Raw genomic sequence first — 21,303 nt, 5'->3', positions numbered from 1 at the left:
TGGTGTTGTGAAGTTCACAGTAAGGCCAGATTGGTTCTGATTTCTTCTTTAACAGTGTGGTGTTGAATTTTGTTTTTCAAGGTTGTATGTCTTCAGAACCCAGACCCAGGAGATTAAAGAACGTGGTGGAAATCAGACCAATGGTATTGACTTCTTCATCACCCAGGAGCGAATCATTTTCCTGGACACTCAGGTGTGTAACTCTGACGGTCTCTGTTTTCTGTGGTATTGTCGAATTGGGATGAGCAGTGTTCACAGCGAATGTACCGCAGTGAGAGGCTGGGGCACAGCACCCTCTCTGAGTTACCCACTCTCATCCCTTAGTCCTGGTTTCTGATCCTCCTGTCAGTCCGTTCCACTGTATTTGAGCACTTGTGACAGTTTTAGGAGAGCGGAGAAGGAGGGTCTAACCGCTTACCTTTGACCCTTCCTCTTGCAGCCCATTCTGAGTCCTGCTGTTCTCGACCACCTGATCAACAATGACAGAAAGCTTCCTCCAGAATATAGTTTGCCTCACACATATGTGGAGATGCAGGTAACTATTCATTTCCTTTTATGAGTATTGTGTTCGGTACTGTCCCAGGTCTGTACCCCTTGCCCCCCACAACCCCCCCCCCCCCCCCACTCGCCTTCCACCACACCTCACCCCCTCAGCCCCCTTTCCCTCGCCTGACCTCCCTCCCTCTCTCTCTCTCTCTCCTGCCACCCCTTGCGGGACAGTTTCTCCATGGACTGGTTCCCCTGCTGTTTCGCTCTCTAACATGAAGTGTCTTGTGTGCCCGCAGTCTCTCCAGATGACCGCCTTCCTATTCACTGTGTGCCACGCGGTCCTCCTGGTCCAGGACTGGTTCACTGACCTCAACCTGTACAGGTAGGACCCCGATTCCAGAGCAGGCCTGGCACGGAGTGAGGGTTGGGCGAGCGTGGGGGGGAGCGGGTTGGGGCCTGACGGGAATTAGGCGGCGGTGCTCCGGGTCGGAAAGACGGCCGGACGAGGACAGTCCCGCCCAGCCGGATAATAGAGGGGAGACATTGGGGGGGGGTGGGGGGGGTGCCGGAGTCAGCCGGCTCAGAGCCTGCAGAGAGGTCTAGGAGACAAAATGGTCACAGCCCCAGAGGGTGTCATTGGGACACCAAGTCTCAGTGGGTAGCTGTCTCTCCTCTGAGTCGGAAGTTTGTGAGTTCAAGTCCCATTCCACAGCCATTGGTATGTGAGAACATCAGAAATAGGAGCAGGAGGAGGCCACTCGGCCCCTCGAGCCTGCTACCCTGTTCAATAAGATCATGGCTGATCCTCTACCTCAACTCCACTTTCCCGCCCTATCCCTCGATCTCCCTCAGTGTCCAGAAATCTCTTGATCTCAGTCTTGAATATACTCAATGACTGAGCATCCACAGCTCTCTGGGGTAAAGAATTCCAGAGATTCCCAACCCTCTGAGTGAAGACATTTCTCCTCATCTCAGTCCCCAATGGCCGACCCCTTACCCTGAGACTGGGACACCCCCCACCCCCACTAGTTCTATACTCTCCAGTCGGAGGGGAAACAGCCTCTCACCATCTACCCTGTCAAACCCTCACAGCATTTTATACGTTTCAATGAGATCACCTCTCATTCTTCTAAACACCAGACAATATAGACCCAATCTATTCAGTCTCTCCTCGGAGGACAACCCTCTCATCCCAGGAATTAGTTGGATGAACCTTTGTTGTACTCCCTCTGAGGCAAGGATATCCTTCCTTAGGTAGGGAGCCCAAAACGATCCACTGTGCGAGTCCCTGTGTAAACACTGGATCCATTCCCACTTTAAACATAACTCCATTGGCTGAGATCAGCCAATTTAGCCCAAGTCCAGGGACTCCAGTCAGAGGCCTGTCAGGACTGTATAGTGTAGCCTCCCATCAGTGGACTGTTCAGTGGGAAGACACAGTGACTGCGACATCCGTCAGGACTTGGCGGCAGCTCTGATTTCAGTGGATGTTGGAAACTGAAGCCAGTGGGAGTTGGCTGCAGACTGCAGTGTTCCTGATTTACCCTGGGAAAGGATTTATTCCTCTTGGCGCTCCCAGCATTGCTGATGGACGGGAGATGGTCTGGCTTTGGATCGGTGAAGATCAACAGGCCTTGGAGAGAAAAAGAAGTCCTGTGTTTATACAGCGACCTCACGATGACCCAAAGGCTGTGAATTACTTCTGAGGTGACTGCCGTTTGAACAAAAAAATCTTTTTTTTTCAGTGAAGTTGGTTGAGGGATAAATATTGTCCCCAGGACACTGGGTAGAACTCCCCCTCCCCCCCCCCCCCCCACCCCCCCTGCTCTTCTTCCAAATAGTGGCCGTGGGATCTTTAATCTGCACCCAAAAGACGGCACCTCAGACAGTGCAGCACTGCCTCAGCACTGACCCTCCGACAGTGCAGCACTGCCTCAGCACTGACCCTCCGACAATGCAGCACTGCCTCAGCACTGACCCTCCGACAGTGCAGCACTGCCTCAGCACTGACCCTCCGACAGTGCAGCACTCCCTCAGCACTGACCATCCGACAGTGCAGCACTCCCTCAGTACTGACCCTCCGACAGTGCAGCACTGCCTCAGTACTGACCCTCTGACAGTGCAGCACTCCCTCAGTACTGACCCTCCGACAGTGCGGCTCTCCCTCAGTACTGACCCTCCGACAGTGCAGCACTCCCTCAGTACTGACCCTCCGACAGTGCAGCACTCCCTCAGCACTGACCCTCCGACAGTACTGCACTCCCATAGTACTGACCCTCCGACAGTGCAGCACTCCCTCAGTACTGACCCTCCGACAGTGCAGCACTCCCCCAGTACTGACCCTCCGACAGTGCAGCACTCCCTCAGTACTGACCCTCCGACAGTGCAGCACTCCCTCAGTACTGACCCTCCGACAGTGCAGCACTCCCTCAGTACTGACCCTCCGACAGTGCAGCACTCCCTCAGTACTGACCCTCCGACAGTGCAGCACTCCCTCAGTACTGACCCTCCGACAGTGCAGCACTGCCTCAGTACTGACCCTCCTACAGTGCAGCACTCCCTCAGTACTGACCCTCTGACAGTGCAGTACTGACCCTCTGACAGTGCAGCACTCCCTCAGTACTGACCCTCCGACAGTGCAGCACTCCCTCAGTACTGACCCTCCGACAGTGCAGCACTGCCTCAGTACTGACCCTCCGACAGTGCAGCACTGCCTCAGTACTGACCCTCCGACAGTGCAGCACTCCCTCAGTACTGACCCTCTGACAGTGCAGTACTGACCCTCTGACAGTGCAGCACTCCCTCAGTACTGACCCTCCGACAGTGCGGCACTCCCTCAGTACTGACCCTCCGACAGTGCAGCACTGCCTCAGTACTGACCCTCCGACAGTGCAGCACTGCCTCAGTACTGACCCTCCGACAGTGCAGCACTCCCTCGTTACTGATGAAAGCCTGGATTGTGGGGATCGAGTCTCTGGACTGGGGCTTTAAACCCATGACCTCTGATTTTGAAGCGAGTGATAGAGAGTGCCCGTAGAAACCGGCAGGAGGCTGCGCCTTCAGGAAAGGAGGGCACAAAGTCACAGATACACCAGAGAACGAGGGCAAGTGTCAGTTGACGATTGCGGAAGTGTTTTTGTTTTTGTTTTTCTCCCACACAGGTTTCTCCAGACTGCTGAAATGTTGAAGCCCTCGACACCCTCCCCCAGTCACGAATCGAGCGGGGGTCCTGGGTCTGACGAAGGCACCGAATACTACCCTAACATTGGTAAGGCAGCGGGAGCTTGAGCAGGTCAGCCCTCTCACTGCAGCTCCTGTGGATGTTAGAAAGACCGGGCAGAGGGACAGTTGAGCCTTAATATTGTGCTGCAGTTTTTGTTTCATTCATTCCTGAGATGTGGGTGTCACTGGCAAGGCTGGTATTTATTTTCCATCCCGAGACGCCCCTTGTGAAGGTGGTGCTGGGTCTTCTTGAACCGTTTCAGTCCCGTGTGGTGAAGGTGCTCCCACGGTGCCGTTAGGGAGGGAGATCCAGGATTTTGACCCAGTGACGATGAAGGAACGGCCGATATATTTCTGAGTCGGGATGGTGGGTGCTATTGATGTTGAAAAGACCAGGCAGAAGGAGGATGTAGATGAAGAACGCAGGGACAAGGTGGTATATATTGGGTTAGACAATTGGCTGAGATTAGGACTAGGAGCAGGCCATTCAGTCCTTTGAAACTGTTCTACCATTCAGTCAGTTCATGGTCAGTCTTGGAGTGTTTGATGGGGACAGTGTAGAGGGAGCTTTACTCTGTATCTAACCCTTTCTTCAGTCCTCTTCAGTTTAACTCTCCCACTTCTGGACAGTTTTCCTACAGAATAAAGCCAGGCGCGAGGATTTCTGCCCTCGGAACCTCAAGAAGATGCACGCGGTCATCGACAAGCTCATGCTACATTCACACCTCAAGTGTAAAGGTAATTGCTTCACACTGTCATTCATTTTACGGCCAGGGAAGTGAGTCCTGGGCCTCCTGCAATGTTGCACCCATTGAGCTGGCTGCTGTACTACTGTGTAAGCTAAACCATTGATGGGGGTGGTGGGGGGGTGTGGGGTGCAGGATCAGAGAGACATGGGCGTCTTGCGTACAGAAATCTTCGGAGGTGGCAGGAGAAGTAGCTGAGGATGTTTAGAATCATATACGGCACGGAGGGAGGCCGTTCGCCCCATTGACTCCATGCTGGCTCTCCACAGAGCTATCCTGTCAGTCTCACTCCCCGTAGCCCAGCAAGTCTATTTCTCTCAGGTGGCCATCCAATTTCCTCTTGAAGTCATTGATCGTCTCCGATTCCACCACCCTTGTGGGCAAGTACCAGGTCCTTCCGACCCGCTGTGTTAAAAAAAAAAGTGCTTCCTCATATTCCCCCTGCATCTTTTATGCAAAACCTTTAAAAAGATCTCCCCTAGTCCTTGTACTATTTGTCCCTTGTCTCAATCATCTAAACCTCTCATAATCTTGTACATTTCTCTTAAATCTCTTTTCAATCTCCTTTGTTCTACAGAGAACAACCCCAGCTTCTCCAACCTAACCTTGTGTCTAAAATCCTCCAACCCCGGGAACCATTCTAGTAAATCTCCTCTGCACCCTCTCAAGGGCCCTCACATCCTTCCTAAAGTGTGTTGACCAGAACTGGACACAATACTCCAGTTCAGCAGAAATGTTCAGCATAACTCCCCTGCTTTTGTACTCAATGCCTCTATTTATGAAGCCCAAGATCCCATGTGTTTTACTAACCACTCTTCTCAATATGTCCTGCCACCTTCAAAGATCGATGCACATGCACCCCCAGGTCCCTCTGTTCCTGCACACTCTTTAGAACTGTGAGGAAAAAAAGGCCGACAGATACTTGGCTTCAAAAGTACAAAAGCAAGGAAGTTATGTTGAACCTTTATAAATCACTGGGTTCGGCACCAGCTGGAGAATTGTGTCCAATTCCGGTCGCCACACACTTTAGGAAGGATGTCGGGGTCTCGGAGAGGGTTCGGATGGAGATTTACTGGAATGTTCCCAGGGATGAGGGACTTGAGGAGAGACTGGGAGAAGCTGGGATTGTTCTCCTTAGAGCAGAGAAGGTTAAGGGGGGAGATTTAATCGAGGCCTTCAAAATCATGAGGGGGTTTCGATGGAGTAAATGAGGAGAAACTGTTCCCAGTGGCAGGAGGGTCGGTAACCGGAGGGACACAGATTGAGGATAATCGGTAAAAGAACCAGAGGGGGGAGATGAGGAGAATTTTTTTGACGCCGTGAGTTGTTGTGATCTGGAACGCGCTGCCTGAAAGGGCGATGGAAGCAGATTCAATAGTAACATTCAAAAGGGGAATTGGAGAAATACTGGAAGGGGGAAAATTTGCAGGGTGATGGGGGAAAGAGCTGTGGGGGGGAGAGTGGGGACTAATTGGATAGATCTTTCAAAGAGCCTGCACAGGCACGATGGGCTGAATGGCCTCCTGTGTCAGTGTAATTCAGCATATTATTTTGCTGCAAAGGTGCACAGTGTCCAATTGTTAAGTGAACACATCCTCAGTTTAATTGGTGCATTGAGGGAACTTCTTCAATTTAAAAGCTGCTTGTAAGTTCAGGCTGCACTGTTGACCATCTGTAACAAAATGTGATGTCTGGTGCACGATAGATGCATCGAGCCGGTGGATGTAGCTATCAAAGGTGGGAGCATGCCATTGCTGCGTGACATGTTTACATATAAAGTTTCCATTATACATGTAGAATTTACAGTGGGGAAAGATGGAGGAAAATTGCACACCGCACTGGTTTGTAATCTCTTTCAGTCTGATAATTAATACAGTTCAGTGGTTGTTTTGTCTTTTGTCGTGCTAATTTCCCTCATGTATGGTTTACGCTACGTCCTGTTAAACCAGGTGCACTCTCCATGTTGGACTGCAACATCTTTCCTGGTTTGAGCAATGAATTCCTGGAGTCAGAGGTCAACTTGTTTCTACTTCCTGTGATGGAAAGCGAGGTTGAGGAAAACCTAGCCAGGGCCGGTAAGGTTACAATTCCTGCGCCATTCAAACTCAGATAGAACATGGAAGAAGATCCATTGCAGATGAAGTTAGATGCAGAGTATTGGAAATCTTTCAGCAGCGAATACAGTGATCAGAATACTTCATATCGAGCCGAGATTGATAGATTCTCTGAATGAGAGCAGTGAGAAAACAAAATTAAATCAAGGTAACAGTGCAGAATCAAACCAGCCTTATTGAAAGCTTAAAAGGCGTGAAAATTTCTCAAGGGAATTTATCTAACGATACACTTCAAAACTACCAACTCAAACTGACTCCCTCCAAACACTTTGAGGTACTGGTATCATCACTGCTTTTTGCTCATGGACTCTGTGTAGGTGCCAGTCACTGGATCCAGTGCACAGTGCTGGGCAATGGATACAACGCATTGCGTCAGATACTGGATATAATGCAGAGACACTGGATGCAATGCAGAGCACCAGACATTGGATACAGTGCGCAGTGCTGAATGCTGTCCTCGATAGGAACACAATGAGCAGTAATGCCTCAGGTTTCTAACACCCAGTCAGGAAACAGTGGAGCTCAATCAAGTTCCTGCAATCTTTGATTGAATTCTCATGTCTGTATTTCAAGAATCCGTCTGATCAGGAGCCCCTCACTCTCAACAGATTTTACCACAGGAAATCTGACTCTCTGGACCAGCCGGCTGTGCTGCTGGGGTTTGATAACCTCTGTACTATCATGGGTGTTCCAGTACATTTTCTGCCTCTTAATAACTCGACCACCACATAGCAAATGGCCTTTATTGTCACCCGCAATGTCAGCAGTAGGATAGTAAACTTCCAACTACAATCGCAGTCGGAATCATTTGGTTTTGTTGATTACTAATCAATAATTAGGATCTGTTATTAACTTATTAACCAGCAATGTGTACTCGGGAGTTTTAGTTGAACTCCAGGAATCTCTCAGCCGTGCTCCAACTGTAATTAAAGAACTTGCATTTCACTAGCGCCTTTCACCTCCTCAGGACATCCCAAACGGCTTCACAGCCAACGAAGTACTTTTTTTTTGAAGTGTGCTCACTGTTGTAGGAAATGTGGCAGCCAAATTGCGCACAGCAAGATCCCACAATCAGCAATGTGAAAATGACCCAGATCATCTGTTTTTTTAGTGATGTTGGTTGAGGGATAAATATTGTCCCCAGGACACCGGGGAGAACTCCCCCCCCGCCCCCCCCCTGTTCTTCTTCCAAATAGTGGCCGTGGGATCTTTTACACCCACCTGAGAGGGCAGACGTGGACCTCGGTTTAGCGTCTCAGCTGAAAGATGGCACCTCCGACAGTGCAGCACTCCCTCAGTACTGACCCTCCGACAGTGCAGCACTCCCTCAGTACTGACCCTCCGACAGTGCAGCGCACCCTCAGTACTGACTCTCTGACAGTGCAGCAGTCCCTCAGTACTGACTCTCTGACAGTGCAGCAGTCCCTCAGTACTGCCCCTCCGACAGTGCAGCACTCCCTCAGTACTGACCCTCCGACAGTGCGGCTCTCCCTCAGTACTGAACCTCTGACCTTGCGGCTCTCCCTCAGTACTGACCCTCTGACAGTGCAGCTCTCCCTCAGTACTGACCCTCCGACAGTGCGGCTCTCCCTCAGTACTGACCCTCCGACAGTGCAGCACTGCCTCAGTACTGACCCTCCGACAGTGCGGCTCTCCCTCGGTACTGAACCTCCGACAGTGCAGCTCTCCCTCAGTACTGAACCTCCGACCTTGCGGCTCTCCCTCAGTACTAGCACTGGGGGTGTCAGACTGCATTATGGGGCTTAAGTCTCTGGTGTGGGGAATCTAACCACTCAGATGTGAGAGTGCGACGCAATTAGCCACACGCAATCTGCTCTGTTGCCCTGATCTATCGCGTGCTCCCAAAGTGACATTGTGGTTAATAATTTAGATAAGGTAAGTCAGTAAAACCCGAACTAGTATGCAACATGAAATACTAGTCTAAAGCATCAAGCTACCTTCATCATCGACTCTCAGTACAAGACCATCAGGCTGAGAGATTAACTGTACCTATCTATGTATTGACAGCAAAAACCTTCTCAAAAACAGCAAGTGAAGCTCGAAGCAATGATATGGCAAATAAAATCTTAGTGGAAGTATCGCTTGATTCTTCCAGAGCAATTTCTAGCTGCAGGGAAGGAAAGCAGATTGCAGATATATAAATATATATATCTATACTACCAAGCAACTCTCAATAAGCTGAATGGAGTTAATGCTTAAATCTACTCAAATCCTACAAACTGCCATATTGAATGAATATATTACCTGAGAGAGGAGAATTAGGAGGTTTAGTAGCAATAGTGGGAATTTCTAGATCAGGAGAAAGGTACATTTAAACAGAAACACTCCCAGGACAGGTACAGTACAGGGTTAGATACAGAGTTAAGCTCCCTCTACACTGTCCCCATCAAACACTCCCAGGACAGGTACAGCACGGGGGTTAGATACAGAATAAAGCTCTCTCTACACTGTCCCCATCAAACACTCCCAGGACAGGTACAGCACAGGGTTAGATACAGAGTAAAGCTCCCTCGACACTGTCCCCATCAAACACTCCCAGGACAGGTACAGCACGGGGGTTAGATACAGAGTAAAGCTCCCTCTACACTGTCCCCATCAAACACTCCCAGGACAGGTACAGCACTGGGGTTAGATACAGAGTAAAGCTCCCTCTACACTGTCCCCATCAAACACTCCCAGGACAGGTACAGCACGGGGTTAATTACAGAGTAAAGCTCTCTCTACACTGTCCCCCATCAAACACTCCCAGGACAGGTACAGCACGGGGGTTAGATACAGAGTAAAGCTCCCTCTGCACTGTCCACATCAAACACTCCCAGGGACAGGTACAGTACAGGGTTAGATACAGAGTAAAGCTCCCTCTACACTGTCTGATCACACCCTCCCCTTGTTAGCTGAATACCTGAGAATGTCCCATCGATATGTCTGAACCCCAACTCTCTGAAATGCACCTCACACTGCACATTACAGCATTGTATATGCTGGGCTGTCTGAGGGAGATTGCGATTGGTTGCTGGGTGAGAGGCATCTTGATGCTGTGGGCTCATGTCAACCAGGAGCAACAAAGTCGCATCTGTGTGAAAAGGTCATGGGTTCAAACACCCCCCCCCCCCCCCCCCCCCCCCCACCACCACCCCCACAAAAACTTGAGCACCTAATCCAGGTTGACAGTCTCAGTGCCAGGACAGTGGTGAGCATTGTCGTGTCGGAGGGTCAGTACTGAGGGAGAGCTGCACTGTCGGAGGTTTGGTACTGAGGGAGTGCCGCACTATCGGAGGGTCAGTACTGAGGGAGTGCCGCACTGTCGGAGGGTCAGTGCTGAGGGAGTGCCGCACTGTCGGAGGGTCAGTACTGAGGGAGTGCCGCACTGTTCAGAGGGTCAGTACTGAGGAGTGCCGCACTGTCGGAGGGTCAGTACTGAGGGAGTGCCGCACTATCGGAGGGTCAGTACTGAGGGAGTGCCGCACTGTCGGAGGGTCAGTTCTGAGGGAGTGCTGCACTGTCAGAGAGTCAGTACTGAGGGAGTGCTGCACTGTCAGAGGGTCAGTACTGAGGGAGTGCCGCACTGTCGGAGGGTCAGTACTGAGGGAGTGCCGCACTGTCGGAGGGTCAGTACTGAGGGAGTGCCGCACTATCGGAGGGTCAGTGCTGAGGGAGTGCTGCACTGTCGGAGGGTCAGTACTGAGGGAGTGCCGCACTATCGGAGGGTCAGTACTGAGGGAGTGCCGCACTGTCGGAGGGTCAGTAGTGAGGGGAGTGCCGCACTGTCGGATGGGTCAGTACTGAGGGAGTGCCGCACTGTCGAAGCGGCTGTTTTTCGGATGAGATAGTAAACTGATGGCTCTGTTTTGAAGAAGGAAGAAGAACAGGGGAGTTTTAACCGATACCCATTTATTACCCATCCCTAATTTGCCCTTGAGAAGGTGGTGGTGAGCTGCCTTCTTGAACCGCTGCAGTCCAGTTGGGGTAGGTACACCCACAGTGCTGTTAGGAAGGGAGTTCCAGGATTTTGACCAGTCACAGTGAAGGAAGGCGATATAGTTCCAAGTCAGGATGGTGTGTGACTTGGAGGGGAACTTGCAGGTGGTGGTGTTCCCATGTATCTGCTGCCCTTGTCCTTCCAGGTGGTAGAGGTTGAGGGTTTGGAAGGTGCTGTCTAAGGAGCCTTGGTGAGTTGCTGCAGTGCATCTTGTAGATGGTACACACTGCTGCCATTGTGCGTCGGTGGTGGAGGGAGTGAATGTTTGTAGATGAAGTGCCAATCAAGCGGGCCGCTTTGTCCTGGATGGTGTCGAGCTTCTTGAGTGTTGTTGGAGCTGCACCTATCCAGGAGAATATTCCATCACACTCCTGACTTGTGAGTTGTCGATGGTGGACAGGCTTTGGGGAGTCAGGAGGTGAGTTACTCACCGCGGAATTCCCAGCCTCTGACCTGCTCTTGTAGCCACAGTGTTTTATGACAGTATTTTTGAATCACAACATTCACCACAAGTTACTTTGAAAATTCCTATACAGTTCACAAACTCTGTAAACAAGAGCGTGTGAAAGAGGTTCCTCGTCCCATTCGACTAATCTCAAATCAGAGCAGCAAGCCAAGGATAACACAGCATCTGTAAAATATCAGTCCACATTGTCACCATGGGACATGTTAGTCAGCATGAAACCTACAGGCATCTCACAGAGAGACCAGATCCAGGCACACTGTAATTTACCAGAGGCATACAGCCACTCTCCTCCCCCCTTCTCCAGAAACATACAAAGATATAATGAGCGTTGGGATCACTGATCAAACCAGCAGACAGGACACTTTGGGGAAATAATGTTTTAAACAGGCTACACTGGATACGTAAAGACAGAGGTGGACTGGGTGCAGCATTGACGCTTTGTTGGCGCTTTTCAGAACCTCTGGGTGTTCTGAAGGGTTATATACAGAGGTAGGTTCCCTCTGCAGTGACCTTTGATGCCTGTCTAAAATGGCACGCCCCCTTCTCCCCCGCCCCAAATGCCTCAGTGTGGCTCTGTTCCACTTCCTACGCCATCCATCCCTATCAGCCATGGGCTGCTGAAGTCTTTCCAGTGCACACCATATTAGGAGTGGTTTTGTGGCGGTCAGCTGAATCGAGTGCATGCCAAGCCCACTGTACGTCAAGCCCATCGCAGCCAGCAGGCAGGAGCTCCTCGAAAAGGATGCATACTCGGAGAGGCTGCATTTTGCAGGGTTAGGGGGAGAAAAGCTGGGGCGTGGGACTAAATTGAAAAGCTGCCTCCTGTGCTGTGAGGTTCAATGATCTCGGTCCCGTCCATCCGGGTCCCGGAGGTCAAAGGTCATCAGTGTTCCCCCACGTCCCCTCCCTTATTGATTGGTTTTGTTTTGAAACGTTCTTTTTGTGACAGTTCCACAATTCTCTCTCTTTCTCAGTTCGCTAACGGTCAGCTTTGCTTTATTTAACAGGGGCCGGAGGAGTGTCCTTGTTCACGCTGCTTCCAGGTTACAAAGGACATCCCAGCTTCCAGTCCCTGGTCAGTAAGCTGCGGAGCCAGATCCTGTCCATGTCTCGGCCCCAACTCTCGCACACCATCCTGACCGAGAAAAACTGGTAGGAAAAATCTCAAATCAGCCGGACGACAGCAGAGAAACAGGCCGTTCGGCCCAGCCCCTCCATGCTCCGCTCGAGCCTCCTCTCATCCTTCCTCATCTCCTCTCTCATCAGCAGAGTGGTGAGAATGTTGAGCTCGCTGCCACAGGAGTGGTCGAGGTGAACAGTATCGATGCATTTTTAAGGGGAATCTGGATAAACACACGAGGGCGAAGGGGATAGTAAGATAGGCTAATGGGGTGAGATGAAGAGGGCGGTTGGGAGGAGGCTTGCACGGACCTGTTGGGCTGAATGGCCTGTTTCTGCGCTGTGCAGTCTATGTTTTACACGGCTTGCTCATCAGCTTTGTTGTTGCCATGGAGACGGCCGAGTTAGGCTTCTCTCCTTGCTCGGCTGCACTGTTTCCTGATATTGTTTGCAAGTATGGAATCCAGTTGTGATATGTGGACAAGGCTAATAATGGTGGATCCTTTAACATGGAGTTTGAACATGTCCAGTGAGATTCTCTGCTGACCAGGGGTTACCAACACTTCAGAATTGCCATTTCCCCCCCCCCACCGAGTCTAGAGGAACTAAAGACTAACCTCCTCTGGGGTCACTGCTGTGAGCAACATGGGGAGGTTTTATGAAAAGGAAATTATTTTTTTAAATTTTCTTTGCTTTCGTTCAACTGTGAAAAAAGGTATTGAACATGTGGGAGAGAAAGGGTGTTTTGACTGACCATTAAGATTCACCCAATCGGGTTGGCAAAGAGTCTACTAGCTCTCTGGTTGGCCGCACAAGGGTGGACACGTCAGACGGCCAATAGTGGGAGTGGATGGGGGCGTCTGGAGGTCATGTGATGAAACCTCCAGGAATATGTCCAATCATAGTTGGCAGCCCTTACTGTTGACCTCCATTGCTGAGGTTACATATACAATGGTGATTTATGGTCAATATTGATTCTCAATCATCTTCTGTCTCCATTCGTTCCAACGTGGGATTTGCGGCTCCCAGCTGCTGGCTTTGATTCCCGAGGTTCAGCAGCTACTTGGAAGCTGGACAAGAAGGGGTTACCGTGGCAACAAGAAAAACGAGGATGCTTGTGGGAATATGTCTTTTCGTTTTCTGTACTAAAAAGGGTCACGGGGTGAGGTGCTGCAGTAATCCGAACAGGTGCTGCCCCGTCCTGAACCATTTTTCTTTTGTTAGTAAGTTATTAGTGATAAGTTTATGTTGCGTTCTGCGAAAATCAAAAGGGCAAAAGGGATGACCCTGGGTCAGAACTGACCAGAGCTGCACGAAAGAGTCTGCCCTGAAACAATAATGAATTGCCATTTACAAAGCGCCTGCAGCAGAGTAAAGCAACCCAAACGCTTCTCAGCAATGTATTGAACAAAATCTGACCCGCAGACACCTGCGGAGATATTAGGGACCGGCGACCAAAAGCTCGGTCAGAGAGGTCGGTTTTATTAAAGAGCGTCTTAAAGGAGGAGAGAGAGGGGGGGGAGAGGTTTAGGGAGGGAATTCCAGAGCTTAGGGCCCCAGGCAGCTGAAGGCATGGCCGCCAATGGTGGAGCGATGGGAATCGGGGGATGGGCAAGAGGGCGGAATTGGAAAAATGCAGAGATCTCGAGGGTTTAGGGGCTGGAGGAGGTTACAGAGATAGGGAGGGTTGTAGGGGCTAGAGGAGGTTACAGAGATAGAGAGGGTTGTAGGGGCTGGAGGAGGTTTACAGAGTTAGGGAGGGTTGTAGGGGCTGGAGGAGGTTACAGAGTTGGGGAGGGTTGTAGGGGCTGGAGGAGGTTACAGAGTTAGGGAGGGTTGTAGGGGCTGGAGGAGGTTACAGAGATAGGGAGGGTTGTAGGGGCTGGAAGAGGTTACAGAGTTAGGGAGGGTTGTAGGGGCTGGAGGAGGTTACAGAGATAGGGAGGGTTGTAGGGGCTGGAGGAGGTTACAGAGTTAGGGAGGGTTGTAGGGGCTGGAGGAGGTTGCAGGGTTAGGGAGGGTTGTAGGGGCAAGAGGAGGTTACAGAGATAGAGAGGTTGTAGGGGCTGGAGGTGGTTACAGAGTTAGGCAGGATTGTAGGGGCTGGAGGAGGTTACAGAGATAGAAGGGTTTGTAGGAGCTGGAGGAGGTGACAGAGATAGGGAGGGTGGTCGGGGCTGGATGAGGTTACAGAGATAGGGAGGGGTGTAGGGGCTGGAGGAGGTTACAGAGATAGGGAGGGTTGTAGGGGCTGGAGAAGGTTACAGAGATAGGGAGGGTTGTAGGGGCTGGAGGAGGTTACAGAGATAGGGAGGGGTGTAGGGGCTGGAGGAGGTTACAGAGATGGGAAGGGTTGTAGGGGCCGGAGGAGGTTACAGAGTTAGGGAGGGTTTGTAGGGGCTGGAGGAGGTTACAGAGTTAGGGAGGGTTGTAGGGGCTGGAGGAGGTTACAGAGATAGGGAGGGTTGTTGGGGCTGGAGGAGGTTACAGAGATAGGGAGGGTTGTAGGGGCTGGAGGGAGGTTACAGAGATAGGGAGGGTTTGTAGGGGGCCGGAGGAGGTTAAAGAGATAGGGAGGGTTGTAGGGGCTGGAGGAGGTTACAGAGTTAGGGAGGGTTGTAGGGGCTGGAGGAGGTTACAGAGATAGGGAGGGTTGTTGGGGCTGGAGGAGGTTACAGAGATAGGGAGGGTTGTAGGGGCTGGAGAAGGTTACAGAGATAGGGAGGGTTGTAGGGGCTGGAGGAGGTTACAGAGATAGGGAGGGTTGTAGGGGCTGGAGGAGGTTACAGTGATAGGGAGGGTTGTAGGGGGCTGGAGGAGGTTACAGAGATAGGGAGGGGGTGATGAGGGCCATGGAGGGATTTGAAAACAAGGATGTGAATTTTAAAATGGGAGGTGTTACCGGACCAGGAGCCAGTGTCGGTCAGCGAGAAAGAGGGGGTGACAGGTTGAACGGGACTGGGTGCGAGTTAGGAAACTGGGGCAGCAGAGTTTGGCATGAGCTGAAGTTTACAGAGGATGGGATATGGAGGAAGGGAGCAGCCAGGAGAGGGTTGGAATAGTCAAGTCTGGAGATGAGAGGCAGGGATGAGGGTCTCTGAGCAGCAGATTGGCAGAGTCGATGTTGGGTAGATGGATGTGGGCGTTTTCCTTTGGTTCTTGAACATTGGTTCACCTCAATGAAAGTGCCTGTGGGGTAAAACCCTGTGTGCTGGATGGGTGCACTGTGTAAAACATTTCAAAATTCATTCCACAGTGCACAGTAGTACCAGCTGCTGAAACAGAGTGTAAATCGTTAGGTTCAGTCATAGACCATTGCCATTCAAGGAATTCTCCTGAAAGTGGTGGCATTGCAAATGTACAGGTGATCCCTTACTATCTGTCTCTTGCTTTTCCCCCCTCTTCTCCGAAACATGTCAACAGTGTCTCAGTGGACAGCACTCTCTCCTCTGAGTCAGAAAGCCCTGGGTTAATGTCATTCCCAGAGATTTCAGCACAAAATCCAGGCTGAGAACTCCCCAGTGCCAGTACTGAGGGAGTGCCGCACTGTCGGAGGGTCAGATACTGAGGAGTGCCGCACTGTCGGAGGGTCAGTACTGAGGGAGTGCCGCACTGTCGGAGGGTCAGTACTGAGGGAGTGCCGCACTGTCGGAGGGTCAGTACTGAGGGAGTGCCGCACTGTCGGAGGGTCAGTACTGAGGGAGTGCCGCACTGTCGGAGGGGTCAGTACTGAGGGAGTGCCGCACTGTCGGAGGGTCAGTACTGAGGGAGTGCCGCACTGTCGAGAGGGTCAGTACTGAGGGAGTGCCGCACTGTCGGAGGGTCAGTACTGAGGGAGTGCTGCACTGTCGGAGGGTCAGTACTGAGGGAGTGCCGCACTGTCGGAGGGTCAGTACTGAGGGGAGTGCCGCACTGTCGGAGGGTCAGTACTGAGGGAGTGCCGCACTGTCGGAGGGTCAGTACTGAGGGAGTGCCGCACTGTCGGAGGGTCAGTTACTGAGGGAGTGCCGCACTGTCGGAGGGTCAGTACTGAGGGAGCGCCGCACTGTCGGAGGGTCAGTACAGAGGGAGTGACGCACTGTCAGAGGTGCCGTCTTTCAGATGATACATTAAACTGAGGCCCCCCTTCTGTCCTCTCTGGTGGGTGTAAAAGATCCCACGGCCTCCGTTTGGAAGAAGAGCAGTGGGGGGGGGTTCTCCCCGGTGTCCTGGGGACGATATTTATCCCTCAACCAACATGATTTCATAAAATTATGATCTGGTCACTAATGGCCGCTTGTGGGATCTTGCTATGTTCAAAATGGCTGCTGTGTTCCCTGCATTATAACAGTGACTACACGTCAAAATGTTTTTCATTGTCTCTAAAGCTCCCTGGTAGCTCCTGAGGTCGTAGCAGGCTCTATATAAATGCAAGTTCTTTCTTTTCTTTCATAGGTTCCACTACGCTGCTCGAATCTGGGATGGTGTGAAGAAGTCTTCCGCGCTCTCCGAATACAGCCGCCTGTTGTCCTAGCTCGCCCTTCCGATTTGATGTGCGTGGCAGGTATTGCAGAGACGACAGGCCTTCGAGTGGGAACGGGAAGGAACTGAGGTTGAATCACCTCCTGGATTTGAGGATGGTTCAGTCGATCCCAGTGTAATTGTGCAACCGTTGACCATTGCCAGCACAGTATGTACATTTCCAGTTTGAATGTTTATTTCGCAATGTGTTCTCATCAGTATGAGGCATGTTTTCTCAGAGATGGACTGGAGCTTTGATACAACTGACTCTTTGAGGAATTGCTGTCCAATGGTTTGGACAGGATGTGTTGTCCTTGGGCCTCATTCTGTCTTACCCAGAACAGTCTCACTGCTCGATACTTAACCATATTTGTATTGTACTGCTCGGGGGACGCAATCTTGTTGACTTGGCTTGAGATTGGTTCAATGATTTAGAAAGTGCATCTTGGGGAGTTTGAAGACAGTCGGCCAGTTGGACCACTGGGGAACTCTGTGGTGGTTGTGTTACCTGTTCTCTGGTACCCAGGCAAACTGAAGCAGGACAGCTCTCGATTCCCAAGGCTGTCACTTGAGTCGTTGATGTTCTGAACTGTTGAGCTGGAATCTGGAACCTCTGGTGGGGCAAGACAGAGAGGAGCGAGCCCCTATCCCTCTGGCCTGCAAACCCATTTCCCCGATGACCAGTGTTGGCTTTGGGTGCTCGGCCCTCACACGTTCACTAGTTCCCTTAAACCTGAATCACCAGCCTCCGTGAAATTACATCACTGACCCAAGACCCAATTTCCCCCTCACTTGCTGTGGCTCAGATCTCACCACTCAATGCACCGGCAGCCCTGATCTTCTCTGACATTCTGGAGGCAGGTCACGGAGTCAGAGGTGAGGCAGTGTTGGGCGACCAAGATAAAGGGGAGGAAATCGTCCGTGTGGAACAGGAGGAGGCCATTCAGCCCCTCGAGCCTGTTCCTCCATTCAATTAGATCATGGCTGATCTGTACCTTAACTCCATCTCCCCGCCTTGGTTCTGTAACCCTTAATCCCCTTCCCTGACAAAAATCCATCAATCTCAATTAACCCCCCTCCAGCCTCGACAACTTTCTGGGGGGAGAGAGTTCCAGATTCCCACTCCCCTTTGTGTGAAGAAATGCTTCCTGACATCACCCCTGAACGGCCTGGCTCCAATTTTAAGGTTCTGCCCCCTTGTTCTGGACTCCCCCCTCCCCCCACCCGAGGAAATAGTTCCTCTCTTTCGACCCGATCGAATCCTTTAATCATCTTAAAATGGAGGAGGAGAGAATGCGGGGACAGCAGCTGGGATACAGATAGAGCAAAGCCACCAACTCCCCTTCCTTGCTATTTTCCACTGTTACCAACGCAGCTCATCTTCCAATCAATACATTATATCGGAGCCCCTGAATGCCCGGTCCCTTGGACGTGTTCAGAAACTGCTACCGGTTGGTGTGTGTTAGTCGGCTTTATGTCCCATTGAATTAAAGCTGTGCCTAGTTTTGAAGTGAAAGTTTTTGCACGTGTTAATGGGGGACAAAAGCCATCCCAATTTTTGGCAGTTCGTCCAATAGGTGTCATTAAAGTTGTCGTTTCAATTGATTCAAAGACTGGGTTTTTTTTGTGTGTGTGTGTGTGTGTGTGTGTGTGTGTGTGTGCACACGTGGGGAATATGAACCAAAGCGATTGGAACCCAAGAGCCTCCCAGTAAACCTGGGAGAAAGTCCGTAAGGACTCGGTGTTAGGGTCGCCACCCACACTCAGGAAAGCAGGCAAGGGAAATTATCTATTTGTTTAAATAATAGCTGCAGCCGGGGAATATTACAGCCTGCACTTATCTCCACCAATCAGGGGCAGCACTTCAATGGAGTTCGTAATCAGGAAGTGATATTTTAGAATGCAGAGGTAACTGGAAGGTGTGTGTGAGAGAGTGTATCATGTCTCCAACACAAGACTCAATGTTGTTCCTCCAATTCCGCCCTCTCGCGCATCCCCCCCCTTCCCGTCGCTCCACCATTGGCAGCGCCCTAAGCTCTGAAATTCCCTCCCTAAACCTCTTCACCTCCCTCTCTCTCTCTCTCTCTCTCTCTCTCTCTCTCTCTCTCTCTCTCTCTCTCTCTCTCTCTCTCTCTCTCCCTCCCTCCCCCTCTCCCCTCCGATAAACCTCCACCTTTGACCAAGCTTTTGGTCATCTGTAGGTTGCCTGGAGGTCAAATTTTGGCTGAGAACTTCTGCGAGGCACCTTGGGGAATTGTGCTACGCCAGAGGGGCTATATCAATGCAAGTTGTTGTTGGCGGTGATAGGCAACTCGTAAAAATTGCTGGATGCTCAAAAAGGAACATTTGCTAATCTTCTTGTTGCCAAGAAGGCTGAGCTGGCCTTTGATGTTGTTCATGTTCAGGGCAGATTTAATCGAGGTGTTCAAACCCATGAGGGGGTTTTGATGGAGGAAATGAGCAGAAACTGTTTTCACTGGCAGGAGGGTCGGTAACCAGACGGACACAGATTGAAGATAATCAGTAAAAGAACCAGAGGGGGAGATGAGAATTTTTTTGACGCAGTGAGTTGTTGTGATCTGGAACGCGCTGCCTGAAAGGGCGGTGGAAGCAGATTCAATAGTAACTTTCAAAAGGGGGAATTGGAGAAATACTGGAAGGGGAAAAATGTGCAGGATGATGGGGGAAAGAGCAGGGGGGGTAGTGGGGACTAATTGGATAGATCTTTCAAAGAGCCAGCACAGGCACGATGGGCCGAATGGACTCCTGCTGTGCTATAGCATTCGATAATTCAGGAGCTAACGAGCATAACATACCCATAATACTTGCCAGCTGTTTGCGGTTAGTATATACAAAGAACAACATTGCTTCCACCAGGGAGGGAACTGGTGTGAATTCCACTTTCAAGAAAGTCTTGCATTTTTTAGTAGCTTTTACAACCTCAGGATGTGCCAAAGCGCCTTACAGCCAATTAAGTCCTTTTGAAGTGTGGTCACTGTGTAACTTAGCAGCTAATTTGTGCACAGCAAGATCCCATAAACAGCAATGTGATAATGACGCAGATCATCTGTGTTTTTTTAGTGATGTTGGTTGAGGGATAAATATTGTCCCCAGGACACCGGGGAGAACTCTCCGCTCTGCTCTTCTTCCAAATAGTGGCCGTGGGATCTTTTACACCCACCTGAGAGGGCAGACGGGGGCCTCGGTTTAATGTCTCATCTGAAAGACGGCACCTCCGACAGTGCAGCACTCCCTCAGTACTTTTTTAAAATTCATTCATGGGATGTGGGCGTCACTGGCTCGGCCAGCATTTACCGCCCATCCCTAATTGCCCTGGAGAAGGTGGTGGTGAGCTGCCTTCTTGAACCGCTGCAGTCCATGTGGGGTAGGTACACCCACAGTGCTGTTAGAAAGGGAGTTCCAGGATTTTGACCCAGCGACAGTGAAGGAACGGGGATATAGTTCCAGGTCAGGATGGTGTGTGACTTGGAGGGGAACTTGCAGGTGGTGGTGTTCCCATGCATCTGCTGCCCTTGTCCTTCTAGGTGGTAGAGGTCGCGGGTTTGGAAGGTGCTGTCTAAGGAGCCTTGGTGAGTTGCTGCAGTGCATCTTGTAGATGGTACACACTGCTGCCACTGTGCGTCAGTGGTGGAGGGAGTGAATGTTTGTAGATGGGGTGCCAATCAAGTGGGCTGCTTTGTCCTGGATGGTGTTGAGCTTCTTGAGTGTTGTTGGAGCTGCACCCATCCAGGCAAGTGGAGAGTATTCCATCACACTCCTGACTTGTGCCTTGTAGATGGTGGACAGGCTTTGGGGAGTCAGGAGGTGAGTTACTCACTGCAGAATTCCCAGCCTCTGACCTGCTCTTGTAGACACAGTATTTATATGGTTACTCCAGTTCAGTTTCTGGTCAATGGTAACCCCCAGGATGTTGATAGTGGGGGATTCAGTTCTCGTAATGCCATTGAATGTCAAGGGGAGATGGGTAGATGATCTGGATCACTAGATCTCTTGATGGAGATGTCATTGCCTGGCACTTGTGCTGACCCTCCGACAGTGCAGCAGACCCTCAGTGCTGACCCTCAGACAGTGCAGCAGCCCCTCAGTGCTGACCCTCTGACAGTGCAGCAGCCCCTCAGTGCTGACCCTCTGACGGTGCAGCAGCCCCTCAGTGCTGACCCTCTGACAGTGCAGCAGCCCCTCAGTGCTGACCCTCCGACAGTGCAGCAGCCCCTCAGCGCTGACCCTCCGACAGTGCAGCAGCCCCTCAGCGCTGACCCTCCGACAGTGCAGCAGCCCCTCAGTGCTGACCCTCTGACAGTGCAGCAGCCCCTCAGTGCTGACCCTCTGACAGTGCAGCAGCCCCTCAGTGCTGACCCTCTGACAGTGCAGCAGCCCCTCAGTGCTGACCCTCTGACAGTGCAGCAGCCCCTCAGTGCTGACCCTCTGACAGTGCAGCAGCCCCTCAGTGCTGACCCTCTGACAGTGCAGCAGCCCCTCAGTGCTGACCCTCTGACAGTGCAGCAGCCCCTCAGTGCTGACCCTCTGACAGTGCAGCAGCCCCTCAGTGCTGACCCTCTGACAGTGCAGCAGCCCCTCAGTGCTGACCCTCTGACAGTGCAGCAGCCCCTCAGTGCTGACCCTCCG

The 21,303-nt window shown here is 51.4% G+C and overlaps 1 protein-coding gene across 1 annotated transcript in view; it reads left to right on the top strand.

Annotated features, from left to right (window-relative positions):
- The window catches only part of smg9 (SMG9 nonsense mediated mRNA decay factor), a 58,619-nt gene extending 40,358 nt beyond the window's left edge, over positions 1–18,261 (top strand). Inside the window, exons 7-14 of the mRNA XM_068018515.1 lie at positions 82–193; positions 440–535; positions 786–871; positions 3,651–3,757; positions 4,342–4,449; positions 6,407–6,532; positions 12,045–12,189; positions 16,591–18,261. Of these exons, the coding sequence (XP_067874616.1) occupies positions 82–193; positions 440–535; positions 786–871; positions 3,651–3,757; positions 4,342–4,449; positions 6,407–6,532; positions 12,045–12,189; positions 16,591–16,669 (859 nt within the window). The 3' untranslated portion in view covers positions 16,670–18,261. The remainder of the gene's footprint in view (positions 1–81; positions 194–439; positions 536–785; positions 872–3,650; positions 3,758–4,341; positions 4,450–6,406; positions 6,533–12,044; positions 12,190–16,590) is intronic.
- The last annotated feature ends 3,042 nt before the right edge of the window (positions 18,262–21,303 follow it).

The sequence above is a fragment of the Heterodontus francisci genome, chromosome 39 (genome assembly GCF_036365525.1).
Source record: "Heterodontus francisci isolate sHetFra1 chromosome 39, sHetFra1.hap1, whole genome shotgun sequence".
Classification (NCBI taxonomy): Eukaryota; Metazoa; Chordata; class Chondrichthyes; order Heterodontiformes; family Heterodontidae; genus Heterodontus; species Heterodontus francisci.
This window is presented reverse-complemented; position numbering and strand designations above follow the sequence as displayed.